At 35.1% G+C, this 22027-nt stretch overlaps 1 protein-coding gene across 3 annotated transcripts in view; it reads left to right on the top strand.

The window, feature by feature from the left end:
• Window positions 1-13020, top strand: part of LOC149531695 (beta-1,6-galactosyltransferase GALT31A-like) — a 47938-nt gene extending 34918 nt beyond the window's left edge. For 2 of the 3 annotated variants that reach the window (XM_089811963.1, XM_089811962.1), the window contains exons 3-12: window positions 1337-1439; window positions 1539-1603; window positions 1721-1932; window positions 2020-2083; window positions 2390-2462; window positions 2608-2728; window positions 2854-2941; window positions 3104-3229; window positions 3369-3478; window positions 12312-13020. In XM_089811963.1, coding sequence (XP_089668089.1) covers window positions 1337-1439; window positions 1539-1603; window positions 1721-1932; window positions 2020-2083; window positions 2390-2462; window positions 2608-2728; window positions 2854-2941; window positions 3104-3229; window positions 3369-3478; window positions 12312-12460 — 1111 coding nt within the window. In that variant the 3' untranslated portion in view covers window positions 12461-13020. The remainder of the gene's footprint in view (window positions 1-1336; window positions 1440-1538; window positions 1604-1720; window positions 1933-2019; window positions 2084-2389; window positions 2463-2607; window positions 2729-2853; window positions 2942-3103; window positions 3230-3368; window positions 3479-12311) is intronic. The other variant, XR_016359272.1, reaches the window with a different exon arrangement.
• Window positions 13021-22027: the final 9007 nt, after the last annotated feature.

The following is a 22027-nucleotide window of genomic DNA, read 5'->3' as shown; positions in this document are numbered from 1 at the left end:
CCGACGGTGAACAGTTTGTAACGGGTATAATGTACTTAGCCGACGGATACCTTCGGGAAGGTTCGTCGGAAAGTATTTATAACCCCTTCGGGAAGCATTGTAATCATCTGATCATTATCATATCATAGGAGAAAAGCATAATGTACTGTTGGCATATGCGATAATAATAAGAGTTCTGCTGGTTGCTGTTCATGTTCGTATTCTTTGTTTGTGTGCGCTGCTTAATTAATCCATACGGTAAACATTTGGGCGATAATAATAAGAGTTCTGCTGGTTGCTGTTCATGTTCGTATTCTTTGTTTGTGTGCGCTGCTTAATTAATCCATACGGTAAACATGTGGAAACCTTTATTTTGGTTATTCCAGTAATTTGTTTTTCTGTTATACGCATTTACACATTTTTTATATTTATGTATGCAATTGCATAAGTATTAATTTAAATAAAAATTGCACACACTCATGAAATCTAATATACCAATTTCCAATGTGATGTTTCCGATGTTTCCCTTAATTTTCAATGCACTATTTGAATTGTTTCCCATAATTTTCAAGGTGGAATTTATGAAGCATGCACCCTTTTAGATGTTGACGTTTCTGCATTTACTGTAATATAATTTCAAACTAAATCCGAGTAATGGATGTCAATTGACAGAAGTTGTCAATGGGTCACTTGAATGGAATCTGTCACAGATTTCATGAATTCATACTGATATTGGACGATCAATTATTCAGTCACAATTCATTTGAAAATGGTGTAATTTCATTTTCTTGTTCATAGGATAATATTTTTCAAGACTGTGAAGCTAGATTTTTATTTTCCTGCAAAATTCAGGATTTATTTGATGTGATCAAATTGAAGAAAGCCGGACTACTTTTACAATGTGGAATATTAAAAAAAATGAGGCGTGCAATCAGAGAGCTTACTGCATAGCTTCTAGTTGTTTGTTTTCTTTTACTTATTTGCTGATCATACGTGACCATACAAAAACAGGAAGTACCCTGTGCCTTGCTAGAAATTGTTCATCAATTTCTGATTTGTTTAGGTAAATTTTATGATTTTCATTTGATGTCGTATGCAAATGAAGGTAATAGTTTTAGTACAAAATTTAGATGAATAAGTATATTCATTTAGCATTGTTTTAGAAAATAAAGAAAATGTAGTTTGCATTATTATAGAGATTCTGAACTTCACAGGAGTCTCTAGTTAATTTTGATGTCCCGTGATGTACTTATTTCAGTATATCTTTTCTGACTGCATCTACTTTTTCCAGTCTAATAATTTGTAGGAGTTTCCTTGATTTTGTTAATACTCATAATTTTTGGTGGTGGATTTATAGGATGTGGATTGTTCCTGATTCAAGAAAAGAAACAGATTCTTATGCTGAAAATGAACATCAACTACAGCATCTTGAACTTGTAAATGATTGTGAGCAGAAAAGTGTAAGTAATCTTCTCTTGACGAATTGAACTATCTAAGGTTGGCGTGAACTTTTAAATTGCAAAAAAATTCTCTTTAAATTGAAAGAATTTCTATTTCAGAAGGAAACTAATATTCGGGCAAAGGATATACTTAGTCAAGTATCAAAAACTCATGATGCAATCAAGTAAGTACTGTTTACATAGCAGAAGTTCTAGACAGCTCAGCCTTTCATTCTTTCTATGCTTTGCATGGGCTTCAATTTATTGCCAATGTCCATGGATTAATGTGGTGGGTTATGCAGGACCCTTGATAAAACAATCTCAACATTAGAAATGGAGCTGGCAGCTGCTAGAGCTGCACAAGCAAATAGCCTGAATGGCTCTCCAGTATTTATCAAGCCAGTTGGTGAGAAATCAGAAGAACGGCAAAAAGCTTTTATTGTTATTGGAATTAATACTGCATTCAGTAGCCGCAAGCGACGTGACTCAGTTCGTGAAACATGGATGCCTCAAGGTGCAATAGCTGAGCTCTAGAATTAAAATGTTAAATAAAACTCTGAATTCTGAATTGATGTTTTTGTTTCTCTGGTTTATTTTCCAGGGGAAAAGCTTCGACAGATCGAACAAGAAAAAGGCATTGTAATTAGATTTGTGATTGGGCACAGGTGTCTTATCCTTAATATCTTAAGTATCTCAGTTATGGTTTACATGTGTGGAAGCTTGTTTGGACTATACAATAATCTTTATATTTATGCAACGGAATTTTTTTCTTTTTTTCTCAATCTCTTCAATTTGTAAGATTTTAATGGCCTCATGGCAGTAATTCTCTTTGTGCTACTCATATAAGAAACCATTTTATTCTGTTTGGATCAGTAATGATTTCTTCTTCTTTTCAAGGATAACAAGTGAGTAACAGGAACGTGTGCCAACATATTATTAAGAGGACTTGTTTGTGCTTTTCTATTGTTCAGTGCAACACCAGGGGGTATTTTAGACCGCGCCATTGATGCAGAGGATGCTCAACATCGAGACTTTATGAGGCTGGTACGTCCCCATTTCAGTAAAGTAACAATATTTTGATCTTTGCTTGGTTGTATTTTTACTGATGTTAGAATTCTGTATATGTTGTCTCTCTGTTTTTATACTCATGACTTTTCTGTTGGTTTTACTTCTGTGTTCTCTTGTGCAGAACCATGTTGAAGGTTATCACGAGCTATCAGCCAAGACACAGATATACTTTGCAACAGCAGTATCAAAATGGGATGCTGACTTCTATATTAAAGTTGATGATGATGTACATGTTAATTTGGGTCAGTTTCACCTCTCTGATGGTGTTTAATTTGCATGTTACTGCATAGTGCTCTTATGTAACTGGTGCAAATAAATGAAAGAATTCTAGTATTTGACTGATGGCAGTAATTTTTGTATGGTTCAGGTATTCTTGGGACAACTCTAGCACGACACCGCTCGAAACCGCGTGTTTACATTGGCTGTATGAAATCGGGACCTGTTCTTGCACAGAAGTAAGCATTATATTTCTTGCTTGGACTGTAAAAGATAGTTTTTTTCTTTCCAGTTGCAGCTGCTTCAAGGGCGATTTTCCATTTGATAATCATTCTGGGGGTGGATAACCTAATGTTCTGACATTGTGTCTCCTGTCTGATATCTATTGTTGGTTATTTTAGAGGTGCCAAATACCGTGAACCTGAATACTGGAAATTTGGTGAGGAGGGAAATAAGTATTTCAGGCATGCAACTGGACAATTATATGTAATCTCCAAAGATTTGGCAACCTATATATCCATCAACCTGTGAGATATAGTACATTATATAATTTTGAGTTTTTTTAAAGTTACTAGACAGTGTGTATAAGGTTTAGGTTAATAGTACTTGTGCACTGAAAATATCCATGAAAAACCCAAGCTCACTGTTCGAAATTCTGTTTCACAGTCCAATTCTCCACAAATATGCCAACGAAGATGTTTCCTTGGGATCATGGTTTATTGGACTAGATGTTGAGCATATTGACGATCGAAGCCTTTGCTGTGGCACTCCTCCAGGTAACACTTTGTGTTGTTTGGCATTACTCTGTGTGCACTCGCAGTTTGAACTTTTGTTAATTTCTTTAGTTGATAGTAGAAAAATACAGTTCACTGGTCAGACCTTTCCAGTTTCTCCTCAATATTTATTAGACTAAAGCTTGCTAATTTATGCCCATGTGTTAACTATCCTTCAGAATCTTAATTACGGGCCATGTTTGCTTTAAATTTTTAATTAATGAAGAATTATTGTGAGACATGAGTAAATGAGACTTATGTTGGATCTTGTGAGTTTATCAAGCCGGACTCTCCCTTTTTCCAATACAAGTATGACTGCTGAAGGGTTTAAAACTTTAATCTTGTATGAAATTTGTGCAAAGCATATTTATATAATTCCTGTTACATGGCGTTTGAAAATTAAAATCAATCCAGCTTTCAATATTATGTGTTTTTTCTTTTGCTATTTATGTGACGGTTTTCCTGAAATGTGTACCATGTAATGTCATAAACCTCGAGCTTTATTTTTTCTGGAAGACCTTTATTGAAGGCTTAATTCCTTGTTGGCTGCAAGTTATCACTATCACAATATCTAGGCAATGCATCAGCATGATCAGGTTTTTATTGCTGTTACTCATGCCATCTTTTGTGTTCTTTTGCCTGATGCAAAAGGTATTAAGGCAACAATATTAAGTACAACCTTAATTTTCATATTTCTTTGGTGAAGATATATACATAAAACAAATTTCTTATGTTGTCTTTATAATTTTCATATTTTTCTTGTATAATTAGCTCCTTTAATGATGTTAATGAAGCTTGCCTTCAAAACAATCCACTCTTTGATTGGCTTCACTTCTAAGTTTAGCCAATTTGATGATGACTAATTTTAGGATATTGATTACCCATACATTTAAGGATTAAAATGCATGTTGTTTTTTGTTAGCATTTCAAAGCTGTCTTTTTCAAGAGAACAAAAAATGTAATAGTTTGTATGGTAAAATGTATTTTCAATTTGGGAGGGGAAGATTGTTCAAATCTAAGCTAACTTAAACCTTAATTAAGCTAGAACTAGAAATCCATAAGCAAGATATACATGCATGTATACTATACAAGATTCACTTGGGAGGAGGGGGTAACCAGGGGGGTGGTTGCATAAAAGAAGTATCTGTATTTTTGCCTTGGATATAGATGCTGGGTTGTTCTTTTTTTAATGTTTTTAAGAGGGGTAAATGCTTTGACCCGGAGCTATGAACTGGTGAGGCCACAAGTGGGGGATCTCATCCCCAGCGGGATTTGAACCTCGATGGCAAGAATAACAACACAACAACTTAACCATGTCAACATGATATTATTCGCATAGATGTGAGGTTGTTAACAGTTATGCCTTTCTAATGATATTTTGAGTTATTGAAGTATGAAACAGATAAACTAAACACACAAATGGTACTTTCCAGCTAGCTAAAACATATGAAATAGCTAATCTAGATATTAAATGAAAGTGGAAACCTGAGCTTGCCTCGGTTACTAGTTTGGGTTTAAGCTCATAGGTTTGACCTGGAGCTTTGAACCAGTGAGGCCACACAGATGGGGGATTTCATTCCCAGTGGGATTTGAACCTTAATGGCAGGAATAACAACACAACAACTTAACCTTGTCAACATGACATTATTCGCATAGATGCTAGGTTGTTAACAGTTATGCCTTGCAAATGATATTTTGAGTTATTGAAGCATGAAATAGATATACTAAACATACAAATGATACTTTCCAGCTAGCTAAAACATATGAGATAGCTAATCTAGATATTGAATGAAAGCGGAAACCTGAGCTTGCATCAGTTACTAGTTTGGATTTAAGCTCATAGGTTTGATAGATGGAATCAAATTAAAAAGAAAATTGGGTTTTGGGTTTGTTGCATGTCCATGTAACAATCATATTTATAATTCTTTGTGTGTGGAGAGTGTGTGTGTGTGTTTAGTAAACTGGCCACCACAACTTTTGTGATTTTTTATTTTGACTTGCCTAATGGGCAGTGGCATGTACTTTTAAGTTTTAACAGTAGAAGTCACCATGTGACAGGTAACTTTCCTCTGCATTTGATAGGTGCAGCCTGATATATTAGGATGTTTTAGGGTTCTTAGTACATTTAATTGAAAAGTACAAAAATGAATTAAAAGGGAAGAAGATGGAACTGAAGAAAGGGAAAAACCCTTGTTGGAACAAATAAGAGGAACCATCACGATAAACTCAGAAGATAAGAAAAATGATAAAATTCAGTATGCAGACTTGATAAAATTCATATATATCATCTTCTTCCATCAAGCAAAGGATATTTAAATCAAAGTCCCTACCTTTTTCCTGATCAATTTAATCATGCAAGTCTCTTTGAAAACAAGATGGTATTTAAGAACCATGATTCAACTGGCAATTCCTTAGTACATCATCAAAGTCATATTTTCTGCCCTACCTCTATGCCTTGACACTATCCTTTGATTTACTTTCTACATCCATAGATTCTGACCATGGGGAGACCAACTTCTGGTTGTGAAGGATATTTGTTTTTAGCACTTTACTGCTTGAGAGGATTGCTTCACTTGTCCCCATTTTTCCTGCATTAGATTTTGGCTTTGTCGGTAGTTGGAGATTAGGTCACTTCTTTCTATTGGCATCTCTAGTGATAGTCTATGTACTCCCTAGATATACCATCTGCTCCTCCGGATAAAGGATGTGATCACTAGAATTTCTAAGGACATCTACAAACAATATATTCAGTTCACCTTGGTCATATCTCATGAGCTGTACAACTCCAAGCTAGCTTTCTACATCAGGCATTTTTTTACCATTGGTGGATGGCTTTATTCCCCTTCCTCACTGTCTCCACTATCATTGGTCCCATTATGTGAATTTTCCCTTGGCCAGTTGAGAATGTGTTCTCACCAATTGTGGGTTGAAACTTGAAAGTTATATCACATCCTCTATCAAGACTGGATCTACGATCTTTACTCCCTCTAGGACGTGAAGACTGAGGAACAATTTATTTACAAATGTACCATTTACTCTGACATTTGGGGAAGGAAGATTTTACACCTGTGCAAGAACTCAGGTAACAATCTATCTACTTTTAAATTTTCAAGCCAATGTCACTTCCTCTTTTTCATTGTGAGGTTTTCATCCTTCGGCAAAGATACCTGCAGGAGGGAGTCTAGAGGCTTTAGATCCCCGCCATATTGTTAGTCTCTTTTTTCTAGCCCACCCAACACAGAAAGGCCTTCAGATATCAGTACTTCAAATATCAGAAGTGATAGATCAGTTAGGTGACGTGTCTTGTAGCCTACCATTACCATTTAGATTTGCCAACATGCTTTCCATTGGCTTCCTGGCTTCTTATTCTCATCAGCATGACTTAGTCTCATTTTGATGACATGGATCTACTACTTACCAGTTGGGTCCAAATGAAAGGGGAAGACTCACATTACAAGCTTCTTTTCTATTACAAGAGCTACACTAGCCTTGTATGTCGGGAGTTTCTAGAGAAAGTGCTTTTGTTCCTCCTTGTATACCCTAGTGTGGCCTTCTGACCTTGGACACTTTCCATTAATCATGATGGCTCAGACTTCTCCATTTTAGATGCTGTCAGGGATATTCTATGAGATTTTCTTCTGGTGAAGGTTTTGGGACTCTTACTCAACTTTCATTTCCGTTTGGGTTAATATTTGTTAGTGGCATAATTCTTTATTTTCTCGTAGTCACTTTAATTGTTTTAACTCTAGGATTCTCTTCCTAGAACCTTTTATTCAAGTGAATGACGAATACTTTTATAGTTTTAATTCTGGGGTTTTATTCCTAGAACCTATTTTTGGTCATCTGATATTAATAATTATTTTCTTTCCTTCCAACCTCACAGTCCATTGCATTCCAAGCACTATATATTGAATTAATATTGAAGTCATCTTATCATTTGTTTCTCATCCTACTAATAGATCATAGAGTGCGGTCCCAAAAATTTATGCAAAAAATTAAAAATTGTACTTATTGTTTTATCCCAAATAATGGAATGTCAAAATCTGATGTTTATCATAGCAATATTTGTTGAGATCCAGACTTCCCAACTTTTAAACTCAAGATATATCCCATAAACACCTTTGCTGCATGTCTATTATTACCCGTTGTAGGTCAACCCCTGAGCCATGATGCAATTTCAATTTACGCAACTTGTATTGCTAGGTCTAGAGAAAAAAATAACAAAACTCTATAGTTAGTGTTGTTCTTAAGAGAGTCATGCAAAAGTGTAACATACACTATATCCGGGTCTTAATTAACAACTAACATATCAAAGAAAATATAGTTATTACTTCATTTTCATAGGAAGACAGTTATATCAGTTATGTTCATGTGAATGAGATTTAATAGTTACAATTACTTAAATGGAAAACTCATAACTAACATCTGAAAACACCATCAATAAATTTACTATGGAAATTGAAATTTACATACCATGGAATTCAAAACCGAGATCAATCTAGGGTTGCTTCTGCAAACACCCAAGTTAGTCCACAAATACCACTATATCAAAATCAAATGACGATTACCATCAAATACCACTATGTTAATTAGGGCATCAATTACTATTGGATCGTTTAGGGCATCAAATACCATTGTATCATTTGTGGTGTCAATACCAGTGTATCATTTAGGACTTTAAATACAACTGTATCATTTAAGGCTTCAGAGACTACTGTATCATTTAGGGCATATTACCATCGGATCATTTAGGGCATCAGATACCACTGTATCATTTAGGGCTTCAGATACCATTGTATCATTCCTTTCTTTCCGATTTGCTAAATTGTGGCATTAACATAAGATTAGAAAATATGCTTATAATCATTATTCTTATATATGAAAACTGAAATAACAATCCTATAGATATATTCCATATTTAGTTAGAAGATCAACTGATCGAATTGGTTGCCAATTATATTGACGATAAGAATTGCTTTCATTTAAAGAATAACTGTAACGATGATACGACTCAATTAATCTTACCTTCTACTTGAACATACATTATAAAAATAACAATACCTGTTTCCGACATACGCTTGAATGCATAGCTTATCTTTATCTGATGCACGTCTGACATCTTGCAAATAGGGGAAACATTATCAGGGGCTTAACCACCCAACTTTGGACCATAACTTATCCCCCAAAGGTGCTCCCTACTCGGAATAGACAGGGAACATCTTGTCAGCCACTGAGCATCCTAGTATCTAATCACACCACTCGACTTGACAGTAGGAGAATACAATAAACATGATTATGCATGAGCTATTAAATAATTTATATTAAAAATGATAAACACTGTCATGTCACATATGATTCCGTTTCATGTTATTGCAGGTTCCTTTCTCTCACCTCTTTACCCTTTTCCTTGGCTATACAACTGGGTGAGTCTTAGATGTTTGAATCTCGGAGCAACCAGCTCTTTCTGTTGATCCTCAACTAATGTAAAAATATTATAAGTTTCCAGCTCATCACAATCTGTGATTCGAAGAATGTTATCTCTAAGACTTGCAGAATAAATATCATTGATTCTGACTTTCAATTGTATAAATAGAATATGGTAGCATGTCACGGATACTTGGCTTTATTCATCTTAACTAATGATATTATAAACAAGGATGATTTGCTTCATAGTCTGGAATTGTATCTTACTGCTATAAAATCAGACTGCAGTAATAACTGATTAAGAAAATATAATGCCATGTTTGGATTTTTGGTTAATCACATAACTTGGAATAATCTGAAGGGAAGAATGGAGTTTTGCTGAATGTTCAAAAATCCACCTTAGAAAAGATCTTGATGCTAGTTTCCAGATTTTATAAATTTAACATATATCTGTAACTTGCAACCTCAAAACTCTATTTCTTCTTTGAAAATTTGCATATGGTCAATCGTATGGCCTTAGTCTCAACGTGCTTCAGATTTGATCGTAATAGTTGATTAATATCCTCCACAAACTTGGGCTTGTTTGAATATAACATACAGCTGATGAAAATCACACTGCTCTGCTTCAACTCAATCTGCCCTGCAAATGTTTGGAATCTGAATTGCTTGAGAATGGAAGTCCGGTGCTAGAAAATAGAAGTCGGGTGCCATATAAATCTAAATTGGGTGCCGTGAAAATATAAATTACTGCCTTCGTCTCCTCCGACTTCAAAATGTATAATGAATAATGTGACTCCTTGGCTTCCAAGAAGCCGTAACATAAAAGAAATGTAATGGCTCTAAATGTGCGAAATGTTCAATCGGTTTCAAACAAGAAAAATAATAAAGGATGGAAGCAGATTTGAAGATTATAATTCGAAAAATATTATGGTTTATATTTATCTATGTATGCGTAGATATATTTGTGAGGTGACATTATTTTATGATAAAACAAATAATATTATGGTGTCATTTTATTTATATCTATGTGTACGTACATAGGTATATATTATAATAATATAATGAAAGATCATTTAAAATCTTTGGAGGTACATATTATCTTGAATTATTTTATGTTTTAAATTATTTATTTAATAGTTCATGCGGTTTCATTGATTGTATCTTGATGTTCAAGTCAATAGGTCCTCAACCCATTTGCCTAGTGATAGTGATGCTCCTGTGCCTAATTATTTTTTGACAATGCTACCACCTTTTCGACGTGCTTCCTACAAGGAAATTCTCCGCAGTTAAATCATATTACTAATCAAGTTATTTTGATCATAAATAATCATAACAGCTAACCGCCTTTTCAATTCCATGAATTCATGATAAATAATCAACTAGCATGTTATCTTCTTATGAAATTATAACGACTAACCATCTTACCATTTCGCAGTATTATAACAAATTAAATTGTCAACTGACTTTATGTGAACACCAACAGTTATATGAACATTTTAAATTAGGTAAAAAATTGGGATGTCACAAAAAGACTATGGACAAGCATGCTTATTAATGAGAATGCTTCATTATAGGGTAAACACAATAAGGCACAATAGATAATATGAGAACACATATGTTTATATTGATGAATGAACTAATTTGTGACACCTCGTTTTAATTTTGAATTTTTTACTCTGTCAAAAGGATGGTAAAAGAAGTGCAATTTAATCATCTACAATTCACCGTTTCCACCCGATATCATTGTTCTAATTGCTATTATGATATCATTGCACCAAATATTATGTTGGTGTCAACAAGAAACTGCCTATTTAGAACTTATTTATTCTTACTTCAAAGTAAGATCAATTTGTAGATTACAGCACCCTTAATTGGCCATTACAACTATGTCTGCTTCAATAGCATATGGTTGTGCTGCACCTACAGTGACCTGATCTGCTTTCCTGGAAAGTATGTTCGGCAGTCTTGCTATACTTAGTTTGCTTGGACAGGATTTAGTAAAGCATTCAGAAACCAAAAGCCAAATGGCAACCTTTACGATGCCCTTTCAGTGAAGTTCTAATGCTTCTTCTCCTGTGCCTATTAAATCAATTGACATTTTCTGGGTCATTTATTTAAAGCTTCATAATAATTATAGGAAAATACCTGGCTTAAAATGAATAGCACATTTACAATCAATTTTATGTGATGTATCAAGAAGCCAAGGTTGCAAGAGGACGGGGGTACTTGGGTACTTAGGGTACGGGTACGACTATTTTCCAAAAAAGGGGACAGGGGTACTTGTTTCCATCAATAATTTTTAATATAGTTTAATATTAACTTGAAAATCTGAAAATCTGAGTCACAACAATGGTTTTTCAAAACAAGAACAGTGATAAAGTTTGCAGATGTAATGTATTGTTTTCAGTTCAGATCTGCAATATGTTTGTACAAATAATACATGCTAAATATTTAGATGCATAACAGAGAAGGTAGACTTAAAACTTTAACAAGAAGATCATAAATTATATAACGATGACATACTGCAAATGATAAACTTCTGACTTGAACAGTGATAAAGCTTACTGTTAATCGGTATTTTCTCAAAGTTTCAAGCTGCTTACGTATTTTGAATTAAGCTTGATAAACAAGCTGATATGCAAACAAAAAAACAAAAAAGAAATCATAAATCTTAATCAAGGCGCTTAGCTATGATGCCAGAGAAGGTAGACTTAAAACTTTAACAAAAAGATCATAAATTATATAACGATGACATACTGCAAATGATAAACTTCTGACTTGAACAGTGATAAAGCGTACTGTTAATTGGTATTTTCTCAAAGTTTCAAGCTGCTTACGTATTTTGAATTAAGCTTGATAAACAAGCTGATACGCAAACAAAAAAAACAAAAAAGAAATCATAAATCTTAATCAAGGCCCTTAGCTATGATGCTCTCCACTGAGTACCCGGTACTTGGGTACATGTGAACCTGTCCTAGGGTTGTGGGTACGCATATCCATGCAACCCCAAAAAGGAGATTTTGGTACTTCTCTTCCTACTGATAGACCAGTGATAAGGAGTTGTAATAATTCTTCCATTGCTTTGGCACCTGACGGTGATTTTCAAGCAAAGTTTTTGATTCCATTTTCCAGTATCTATTTAACAGTTTCTGTTTCTGTTCACATTTCAGACTTGAAATTCTATGTACATTGTATTTAGTAATTTTAATATGCCTTCCTACAATTAAAAATCATGACTTACCCACTATGGTAAACTATATAGTGAGATCTGAGCATTCTCTGCTTATTCATTTGAAATTTTAGCTTTTTATTCAGTAAATCTGTTATTAATAAAAAAATGTTTCGACTTAGTTGTTTAGTTGGATGTTTGAAGTTACTCAATAGTATTAATGACATGTTTGAAATGTTCTAGATTGTGAATGGAAGGCTCAAGCTGGAAATGCTTGTGTGGCATCCTTCGATTGGAGTTGTAGTGGCATCTGTAAATCAGTTGAAAGGATGAAAGATGTGCATCAACGTTGTGGTGAAGGGGATGGAGCAGTCTGGAGTGCAGTTTTCTAACATATTCCAGATGTTTGTAGCAGCTTCACTGTAATTTATTTGGTATCACAAGGTCAATTCATGGATGATTTTGTCAAAATAGGAGTTAGCCTTGGTATCATTAGAGGCATGTATTTCTTAACCAGCTCTGATTATTTGTGATTCTTTGAAGCGTTTTCCCCTAGTTTCCCAGACTTTGAGAAGACCTTTCCTCCTCATCTCATTGCCTTGTTCGCGCCAAATTCAGCTCAACTATGTACACTAATTTTGATGTTATTTGTCTAAGCAGTTTCAAGCCACACTTTTTACATGGAATGCATCTTTGATGCATTTTCGGAGGGAAATGGATGAATTTTATAGTTTTTTCTTGTATGAGCATTCTTGGCAGAGGAGTTGTATGAGTTGCTGAGCTCACAGGCACAACTTGGTGTAATAGTCAAAGGGGTACAGATATAAGCACTCACAGGATGATTTGGCTTCTGAATGCTTTTAAAAGGAGGTCAAATGAACTACATTATACATTGATTTGCCATTGGCTTAAGCTTTTTCAATTATTTAATCGATCATGCTTTTTTCATTTATATTTATGATCATTATTGTTCCTATCAACTATATTAGCACGTGGAAATTTATGTGTTAAGGGATATGCTTTTTTAAAACTTGGTTTTTCCTGCTGTTTTTAAGATTGGAAATTAATAAGATAATAATTCAAAACTTCATACATTACCGAGTTATTTGAACTGGAAGGGCAATTGTATTTGAAGTATACCAGTGTGTTAAAAACTACAGCACTATTTATGCAGTACAAATAAAACTTAAAAAGTGTCTTTGAAAATACTAAATATTGTAACACATTACCAACAAATAGAATTGATGAAAGTTCCTCTAACCAAAAGAAATAGAGAATGCCATATTGAGACAAAGAAGTGACCTTTTTTGGCCATAAAAGTTAAGGACACAGACATTTAATCATGTTGCAAAGTGTTTGTGTTTTTGCTGCTAGCAGAGAATATGCATACCTTCAATCATTTGCAAACCCAAAACTAATCTTTAAGGTTCTCTATCTCCGTTCCATTGGTTCTGTGGTTTACTCACCCTTCACGCATTTTATTTTTCTCCCTCTTAACATGAGGCATAATCTGCTCCTTTTCAAAAGTTGCTTTAGACATCCTTGATAGAAGATTCTACAGGCATGTAAGTCAATTTCCTCTGTGATTTAAGAAGCTACAGGAGCTGAAATGAGATTCAGGATATTTGCAGCATTAGATCAGATCCTTGATTTGACCATTTGAAATTGGCAAGCAGCTGTCTTCTTGCCTTTAGCCCATTTTGATTGAACCCTAGTGAAAGCATTCTTGGGATCCTATTGAAAAAGAGAATAAGCCAAATCGATTCCTTTTTGCATGAAGCTCTTGGAATGATAACTAGCACCTCAAGGCCTTTAGTCTATTATTGGTTATAATACCTGTATTCTAAACTTCTGTTGATCCTAGCAAATGTTTCAAGATAAAATGTTCTCTCATTTACATTTTTGGGCTCAGTATTTGAATTGAGCATATAATTCACCCTGATCTCCATTCACACTCTCTTTTTGAACAAAGTGAGACTGAAAAGCTGTTTTGTCTTTGAATGAGCTGTTGGTTCAATAGTTTAAACTTGGACCCATAAATTTTCACCACACATCCATCTCATACATTTACTAAGTAAATTGAAATACCATGTAAAACATGTACGTCTAAACATGAAAGAAAGTAAACATTCACACATGCATGACACCAGATATGATTACTTGGAAACCCTCCAATGAGAAGGTAAAATTGGAGTGGGGATGACACCCACAAATCTTCACTACTGCAGTAATAAAGTGTATCCAATGAAGGTTACAATGTTTTGACCATGAAACATGATCTACCTTGTAAAAAGTCTACCCTGTTAAAGGCATACAAAGACTATTAGGTCTCACTCTATTAAACGATTTCAACACCTTGTTAGAAGTGTGCTTTGTTAAAAGATTTTAACTCACAATTAAGTAAGCACTTTGTTAGAGGATTACAATACAGCCTATTAGGACTACTCTATTAAGAGATTTGACTGATTAGCCTGCTAAAATGATCTTGCGGTTAGCACTTGATTATTTGATGACAGATCACCTCTAAATTGTTGTCTTTTCGATCCTTCTTGATCAGATGTCTCTTTGCTGTATAGTGTTCTCTTTCTTCTGTTATGCTCTAATTGATTCTGCAATACAATCTCACTTCATAAAACCTTAGCCATCATGAATGCTTCATTTTTCATATGCAAACTACTCTCTTCACTCCTTCATACACCTTACACACGCTAGATAGTTTAGGTGTTTGTTCTCTTTAAGAAGACTTTGGTGACTTATGGTTAGGTATGAATCAATGGCTGTGATTCATCCATCTTGCCGCTTAAACCTTCCTTTTTTCTGATTGGCTGCATGTAATTGCATTGGGAATCCAACATAAGATTCATCCTTATCTCCAAAAAGTCGGCTTTAAAAATGGTTTACATAGTTGTTTGTGCCTATACAAACAATTATGTCAAAATAGTGTCGCTCGACATTTGAAGTCTTTGATGCTCGGCATATACTGATCTCTATGCTATGACTCAACATTCATATCACTCGACATCCATTGTTTACTCAGCTTCTGAATCACTTGGCATATACTGTCTGTTCGGCACTTGAGTGACACGACACGAGTGGCTTGACACTCACTATTAACTTGGCATGTTCTATAATATATATGTTATGTTTGACATGTATTTACTTATTCAACGTGAACTAAGTAAATGACTTAAGTGTGTGGACACTCAATTGTCAAAACCAATATGAGATCAACAATCTCTCCCTTTGATATGAGTGTCAAAAACACTTGAGTATACAATAATATCCTTAATCTCACGAGCATAAAATATCTCTAACTTGGCTTATGTACAAAACTTCAAAATTTCAAAATTTGGTAATAGCTTAGATACCTCAAATTCTGATAACTTCCCCTGAGTTGATAGGTTTGTTCTATATCCAAAATTTTGTACTCCTGCTGAGGAAATATGTCTCAATTGATACTCTTTTGACTTCATGTTGTTTTGTACTTTCTTTGACTTAGCTTAATCTGTCTTTTCTCTGTCCCTTTTCTTACTCTCCCTCTTGTTTCTCTTATCGTGATATACTCTTGCTCTTTTGCTTACTCTCTCCCATTTCTCATTCTCCTTATGTCTCCTCCAAAATTCTCCCTTTTTGCTCTTCCCCTTTATCTTCCTCCTTTATCTTACTCTCCCCCTTTTTAACACTTATGTCAATGGGCTATACACTTATAGTGTGTTTGTCTAGAAAAAATTTAAGGGCATCTAAGATTATCTTGAGAGCTGCATCTCAATTTTCACATATTACATCCAAAGGCTTGATTTGGATGGCTAGCTTGGTAGCAAGGTGGACTAGGCCGTTTAATGTTGAAAGATTTGGGTCTTACTTCATGAGAGTTTCAACATAACCTAGTTCCATGTGCAAAATTTCCATATGAGGGGTCAATGTTGATTGGATGCTAGTCAGGTTAGCCCTTATATTGGCTTCATCTGCTGACAATGAAACTGACTGACTCTGGGTTTGTAGTAATATTCTGAAGTATTTTTCACTCTGAGCTGGTGTCATAGGTAGTTTTGCACCTGATGAACTAATATGACTTTCCAAGCTCAAAATGTGACTTCTAGTCTCTTGTGTGAAGAGTGTTGGATTGCACAATTTTGTGTACAATGAGAAGATATTCTCAAGCACCTTGTTCACACTTCCTACTTTTGTTGCCAATGCAACTTGTGTCAGTGCAATATCTCATATATCTTTTCATTTACTTTGCTCTGAAATTTCTTTTCTAACCATTCCAGTAATTTAACATTAGTGTTTAGGTCTGTATCACTAACCTTCTCCACTATATGTGTCAGTTGTTCAATGAGCGGCTCGGTCTCATCTGGAGTCAGTCGACTGAATGCATTTGAAAAGATGTCTTTGATATCCTACAATGCCAGCTTCTGCTTGTGCTCCTTTCTAAGCAATTGTTTCTTGCTAGGGCTTCTTGCAATATGCCCATCTGTTCTATATTAATTGTATCATAATCATACTTTGGTAAAACAACTTCTTCATCAAGGCTCACATCTCCATATTGTATCACTTCTTTAGCCTTTGATGAGCTCGGGCTCGGCACTAAGATCTGCAGTGGAGTTGCATCCTTGCTTGGCTTTTGAAGGGTATGACTAGAAGGTGTGCTAGATACTGACCAGGTTACCATGGCTTGAATAGTTACTTACTCTTTCACCTTTGGAGTCAACTCGGTCTACTTAATCTTGTCCTTGTGTTCTCCAATGCCTTGTGATGCACCTTGTGTTTGTGTTGGTGGTGCAAATAAGATTATCTAACATACTTCACTCTGTTCTTCAGTAGTGGCTTGAGTTTCCATTGTATCTTTTGCAGTTGTATCAACCTTCTCAGATGTAACTTCAGGTGCCTTATCCAAAGGTTGTACATTAGTGACTTGAGGGGTAATAGTAGGTGGTTCTTGTGTATTCACCTCTTCCTTGGTTGTTTTAGTCATTGATTTTTGCAATTCATCCACACTGACCAATACATGATTGTCACAAAGTTTTGCCTGTAGTGTGGACTGATCACGTATCTTCTTGAGATCTTCTTATGAAAGGGGATTGCTGTTTTGAGATGTGTCATTAGAAACATCCTTCACTATTACTGTTTCAGTATTCTCACCTATTTCATGTTGGTGGCTGACATCAAGCAGTTGCGTGTCTTGCACACTCTGCTTTTCTTGTTGCTCTACCTAAACTGTTGCTTTGTCATCTATGTGCGTTTCAGTTCCTCCCTCAACAATGTTTTCATTGTCTTCTTCTTCATCATCATCCTTTACATTTATGGGCTCTTCCTCACCTTCCTTCACTATAGTTAACCCATATGTAAGCTTCTACATTTGTGTGGACTTCTTGACTACATCTTCAATATTGTTTTGCAAAATGCTGAAGGCTTTGTATTTAGGTACAAACCTAATTGCATATTTCTTCATAGCCTTAGCAATCTGTACCTTATTGAGTTTAGGCATTACTTGTGCAAGAGATGTCTCTCTAATCTGTCTCTCCAAGTTTAGACAATAGTGCCATTTTTGCTCAACTCTATCATATAAGCTTTTGGGCATTGAGTTGGCAATTTCTAGTGGGGTAGTTTTGAATTTTGCCATCATGGCATATATAGCCTCCTCCACTTGATTCTTCTCCACTTTGCCAAGATTATCAAAGTCTATATGAGAGAATTTTGATAAGTCTGCACTATTCTTGATATTTTCACATAGATTTTCAAGATCTGATAAAGGATTGTGACTTACCACTTTGAATTGACTATTGTCATTTGATTCTGTTTTCTCCTCATCTAATTAAGCTTGTGCAACATATTTCCTTCTTGACCTTTTCTGCACTTGTCCTCCATGTTCTATAGATTTTGTTTTCTCTTTAGCCTTTTGTGTAGTCACACATGCACTAGCCCTTGAAGTAGGCGCAGTTGGTTTGGGCTGATTCGGCTTGGCTATCTTCTTAACTTTTTTCACTGGTTGGGCTTTAGCCTTCCTCTTCTTTTGTTTTGTGGGAGTATGTGCTTCGTTGACTTATTCTTCCTTGGCACCTCAGCAATTTCAGTCTCTTCTTCCTTTTGTTCTTCTCCCATTCCTTGAGTAAGTGCAAGTAGTGCTTGTGTTTGAGAATCTTCTTCCTCTTCATCCTCTTCATCTTCTTCTTCTTCCTGCTCAACACCCTCTCCAAATTTGGCTTTCAACTTCTTCACCAATTTATCCTTCTTTATTACAGAATCAATCTTCAATTCCATTGTGATTTTGGACTTTTCCATTTCATAGTTTCCAAATGCTTTTGCATTTTTATCTACCTCTTCTGCAAGTGAAGTTGTTATAGCTGCAGAGGCCTCATCCACATTTATTTCATATCCAAGTGGGCTCAACCATCTTACCCTTGGTGTTGCTACTTGAACAAAAGTATAGTCAATCTACTAGAAAACATACATCATCATAATGCTTTTCTACTAGAGATATTGGTAGTCTCATTCTTTTCTTCATTGATTGCTTGAAGTCATCAAAATAGCTTGTCATCACAGATTCAAAATTCTCAACCAATTGTTCAATATACTCACCAATTTGTACTGCTATTGATCTATTGGTTTTTCATGCAATTGTGCCAAAAGTAGGAAAAACATTTTGCACATAAAAGAATATGCATATCAGAATAGAACCAAATTTACCTTGTGCACTCTCTATCTTCCTGATTGCTCCAAGGTTCTCAACTAGTTACTATAGTTGTAGTTCTGCTAGATCATATGTGTGATCTTTCTTGACAATTGTATATCCCACATCCACTGCAATATAGGGCACGTTGTTCAATCGGCTAGATTGATAAAATTTATGTGAAATAACCCTTACTACAAACTCTAAGAAAGGATCAGTAATTGTGTCAATAGTCATGCCTCTCTTGTTCCATATAGCTCCAGTATTCTTCTCAATCACCTCTTTTGAATCACTCCGTAGTGTCTTAGGCTGATCGAGGGTTGGATAACCAATAATCCTATGGATTATCCTCTTGGTTATTTTGATAGGTCCATTATCTAGCCATAATGAATTATCATGAATCCTACTAAGCACTATCCTTATTCATTCTGTTTTAAATACATTTGGGAAATCTAGGGCTCGTGTTAACCCTTTCTTCTCTACGATTTTGAATTCTTCCTTCAGTACACCATTATCACAGAGTCTGTCATAAGCTTGTCTAATCTCCATATCACCAATGCTACCAGTTTTATAGTTATAACATTTCCTAACATCTTGCACCATTAAAACATTTAGTGGTATCATGGATAACACATTGAAGGGGTCTTGCTTGTAAGAAATATTAGGAACAACTTTCAATATATGTTGCTTGACCTCATTACTCACTAATTAAACGTTCAAAACCTCCTTACCCTCTACATTCTTTGAACTAGATGCCATATTGTGAAACTAGGGTTTACAAAACTATAAAATGTGTAGTTCGACACTTGATAAATACCTTATAAGATCTGACAAACTGGTGGTAAATCATTGCTCAAACCTTTTGCAATCGCTTTGAATGGATTTCCAGATCACCTACTACTCTCCTTGCTCTTTCTTGATTTTGAAATGATGTGAAATGAGTCGAGAAATAGATAAAATACCTTTTGAAACTCTGCAATTAATGCTGAGTGCTTACACAACTGTAAACTAGACATCAACCAATTTCAGGCTCACTCGACATTCATTAGGATTCCATTTGCTCGACATCCATTACAAGCTTGACATCAACTAGCCAGTCTGTTAGCTCGATATCTTCTAGCATTTTACTCAACACACATGGGAAATATTTCATGCTCAACAATAACATGAAAAACTTAAAATTTTTTCCTTGAATTCCTAACATCTTGCATCTTTGTTCATGCTAGTGTAATATTTTCAATACTAAATGCTTTGGAATTGATGTATAATATAACTTTTAAATAATAGTCTCACATACCTCTTGATTGCTTAGTTTGATGAGGTGTGATCACCTGACCCATTGGGTGAAGTGATCCCTTCTCCATTTGATGTGCTGCAATCATCTTTCTTTTTCCATGTCTTGTTCATTTCATTTTTGACATCTTCAACATCTGCCTTGACTTTGCCTTTATCAAACTCACAATTTGGTGCCTTTGACCTTGTTGGGCAATATCTACTCATGTGACCAGTCTTCAAATAGTTAAAACATGTGGTTTGACTCAACCACCTTTTGTAGTCACCTCTGAAGTGAGTCCTAATACAATTCTTAGCAACATGTCCATATTCTTGACAATAATGGTAGCTATATCTTGTAATCTAATCCTAGTTATAAGAGTTGCCATTTTTCCTTACATTTGTTTGCTTGTTTGTTGACCACATGGGTTTGGATCTATATTCAAATGCGCTATGTTCATACTTCTGATAGTTGTAGCAATATCCTTCGAATATTTGTGTGTGTATGGTCTTGGTTTTGCATTCATGTGTCTGATGACCTTGTTTGTTGCACTTATGACAACGAACCATGCTCTTCTGCTTGACATTCTGATTTACGGTCTTGTTTCTACACATATTAGAAATATGTCCTTTTTTCCACAATTATGATAGATAGGTTTAGAGTTCTTACCTTTGTTGTTCCTTTCTTCAGCATTTTTGGACAACTCTCCTTTTTAAGTGCTTGTATATCCTAGTCTAGATGTATCATTATTGGATCTAGGAGATATCAATAATTGTTCAAAAGTATTTGATGGCTTTATTTGGTTTGTTGATACTTTCAGTAGATTCCTTTTCCCTCTTTAGGTTGCTTGGCAATTGCTCATTCTGCAACATCAATGTTGTTATCTCAATGTCCTTAATATTCAATTCATAGTTGGCATTCATCATTTGGCTTAGAGTATCCAATTGCATGTTGGAAATCTTGGTTAGCTGTATTGACTTCTCTTCAGTCTATTGGCCAAGTTTTTTTTATCTTTTTCAATCATGGCTTTGTCTTCCATAGCTTTCTTCTTCTATTCAGTCACCTCACATAGCAGTATGGCTTGTGATTCTTGCTCTAATTTGAGATTTCTAATTTCTTCTATTTGGGCTCTGTTCTTTTCCATTAGATTTGTAACTGCTACATCAAATTCATTGGAGTCTCCATTAGCAAATAGCTTAGTAGTGTCCATCTCTCTGTATTGTGTGTCATTCTCTGCAATAACAATTTCTTTCATTCTCTTCAAAGATTCCTTTAGTTCTCTTATTTCATCCAGTTGATGTAGAATGAGTTGTATTTAAATTCCTTGATTCTCAATAATCTTTCCCAACTTGTAGACTTCCATTTCAAGATCTTTCCTCAAAGCTGCAAGGCTTCTCTTTCAGAGAACAAGGCTTTGACACCAATTGTTGGAATTACAATAGGAAAGGTGAACTTTTGCGCCGGGGGGGATGGGGGGGAGAGGGGGGCTAGTGGGTGGGTGCATGTGAATTAGTAGTTTAAACTTGGACCCATAAAACTTTCACCACACATCCATCTCATACATTTATTAAGTAAACTGAAATACCATGTAAAGCATGTACGTCTAAAACATAAAAACAAGTAAATATTTACACATGCATGACACCAGATATGATTACCCAGAAACCCTCCACATGACAAGGTAAAACTGGGATGGGGATGATACCTACAAATCTTCACTACTGCAATAATAAAGTGTATCCAATGAAGGTTACAATGTTTTGACCATGAAACACAATCTACCCTGTGAAAGGTTTGCCCTGTTAAAGGCTTACAAAGACTGTTAGGTTTCATCCTGTTAAAAGATTTCAACACCCTGTCAGAAGTGTGCCTTGTTAAAGGACTTCAACTCACAATTAAGTAAGCACTTTGTTAGAGGATTTCAATACAACTTGTTAGGACTATTCTGTTATGAGATTTGACTGATTCACCTACTAGAATGATTCAACAATGATCCTGCAGTCAGCACTTGATTAC

Source organism: Cupressus sempervirens, chromosome 11, assembly GCF_028749045.1.
Source record: "Cupressus sempervirens isolate cs-2001-9-10 chromosome 11, ASM2874904v1, whole genome shotgun sequence".
Lineage (NCBI taxonomy): Eukaryota > Viridiplantae > Streptophyta > Pinopsida > Cupressales > Cupressaceae > Cupressus > Cupressus sempervirens.
The sequence above is the reverse complement of the archived record's forward strand: the minus strand, read 5'-3'. Positions and strand labels throughout refer to the sequence as shown.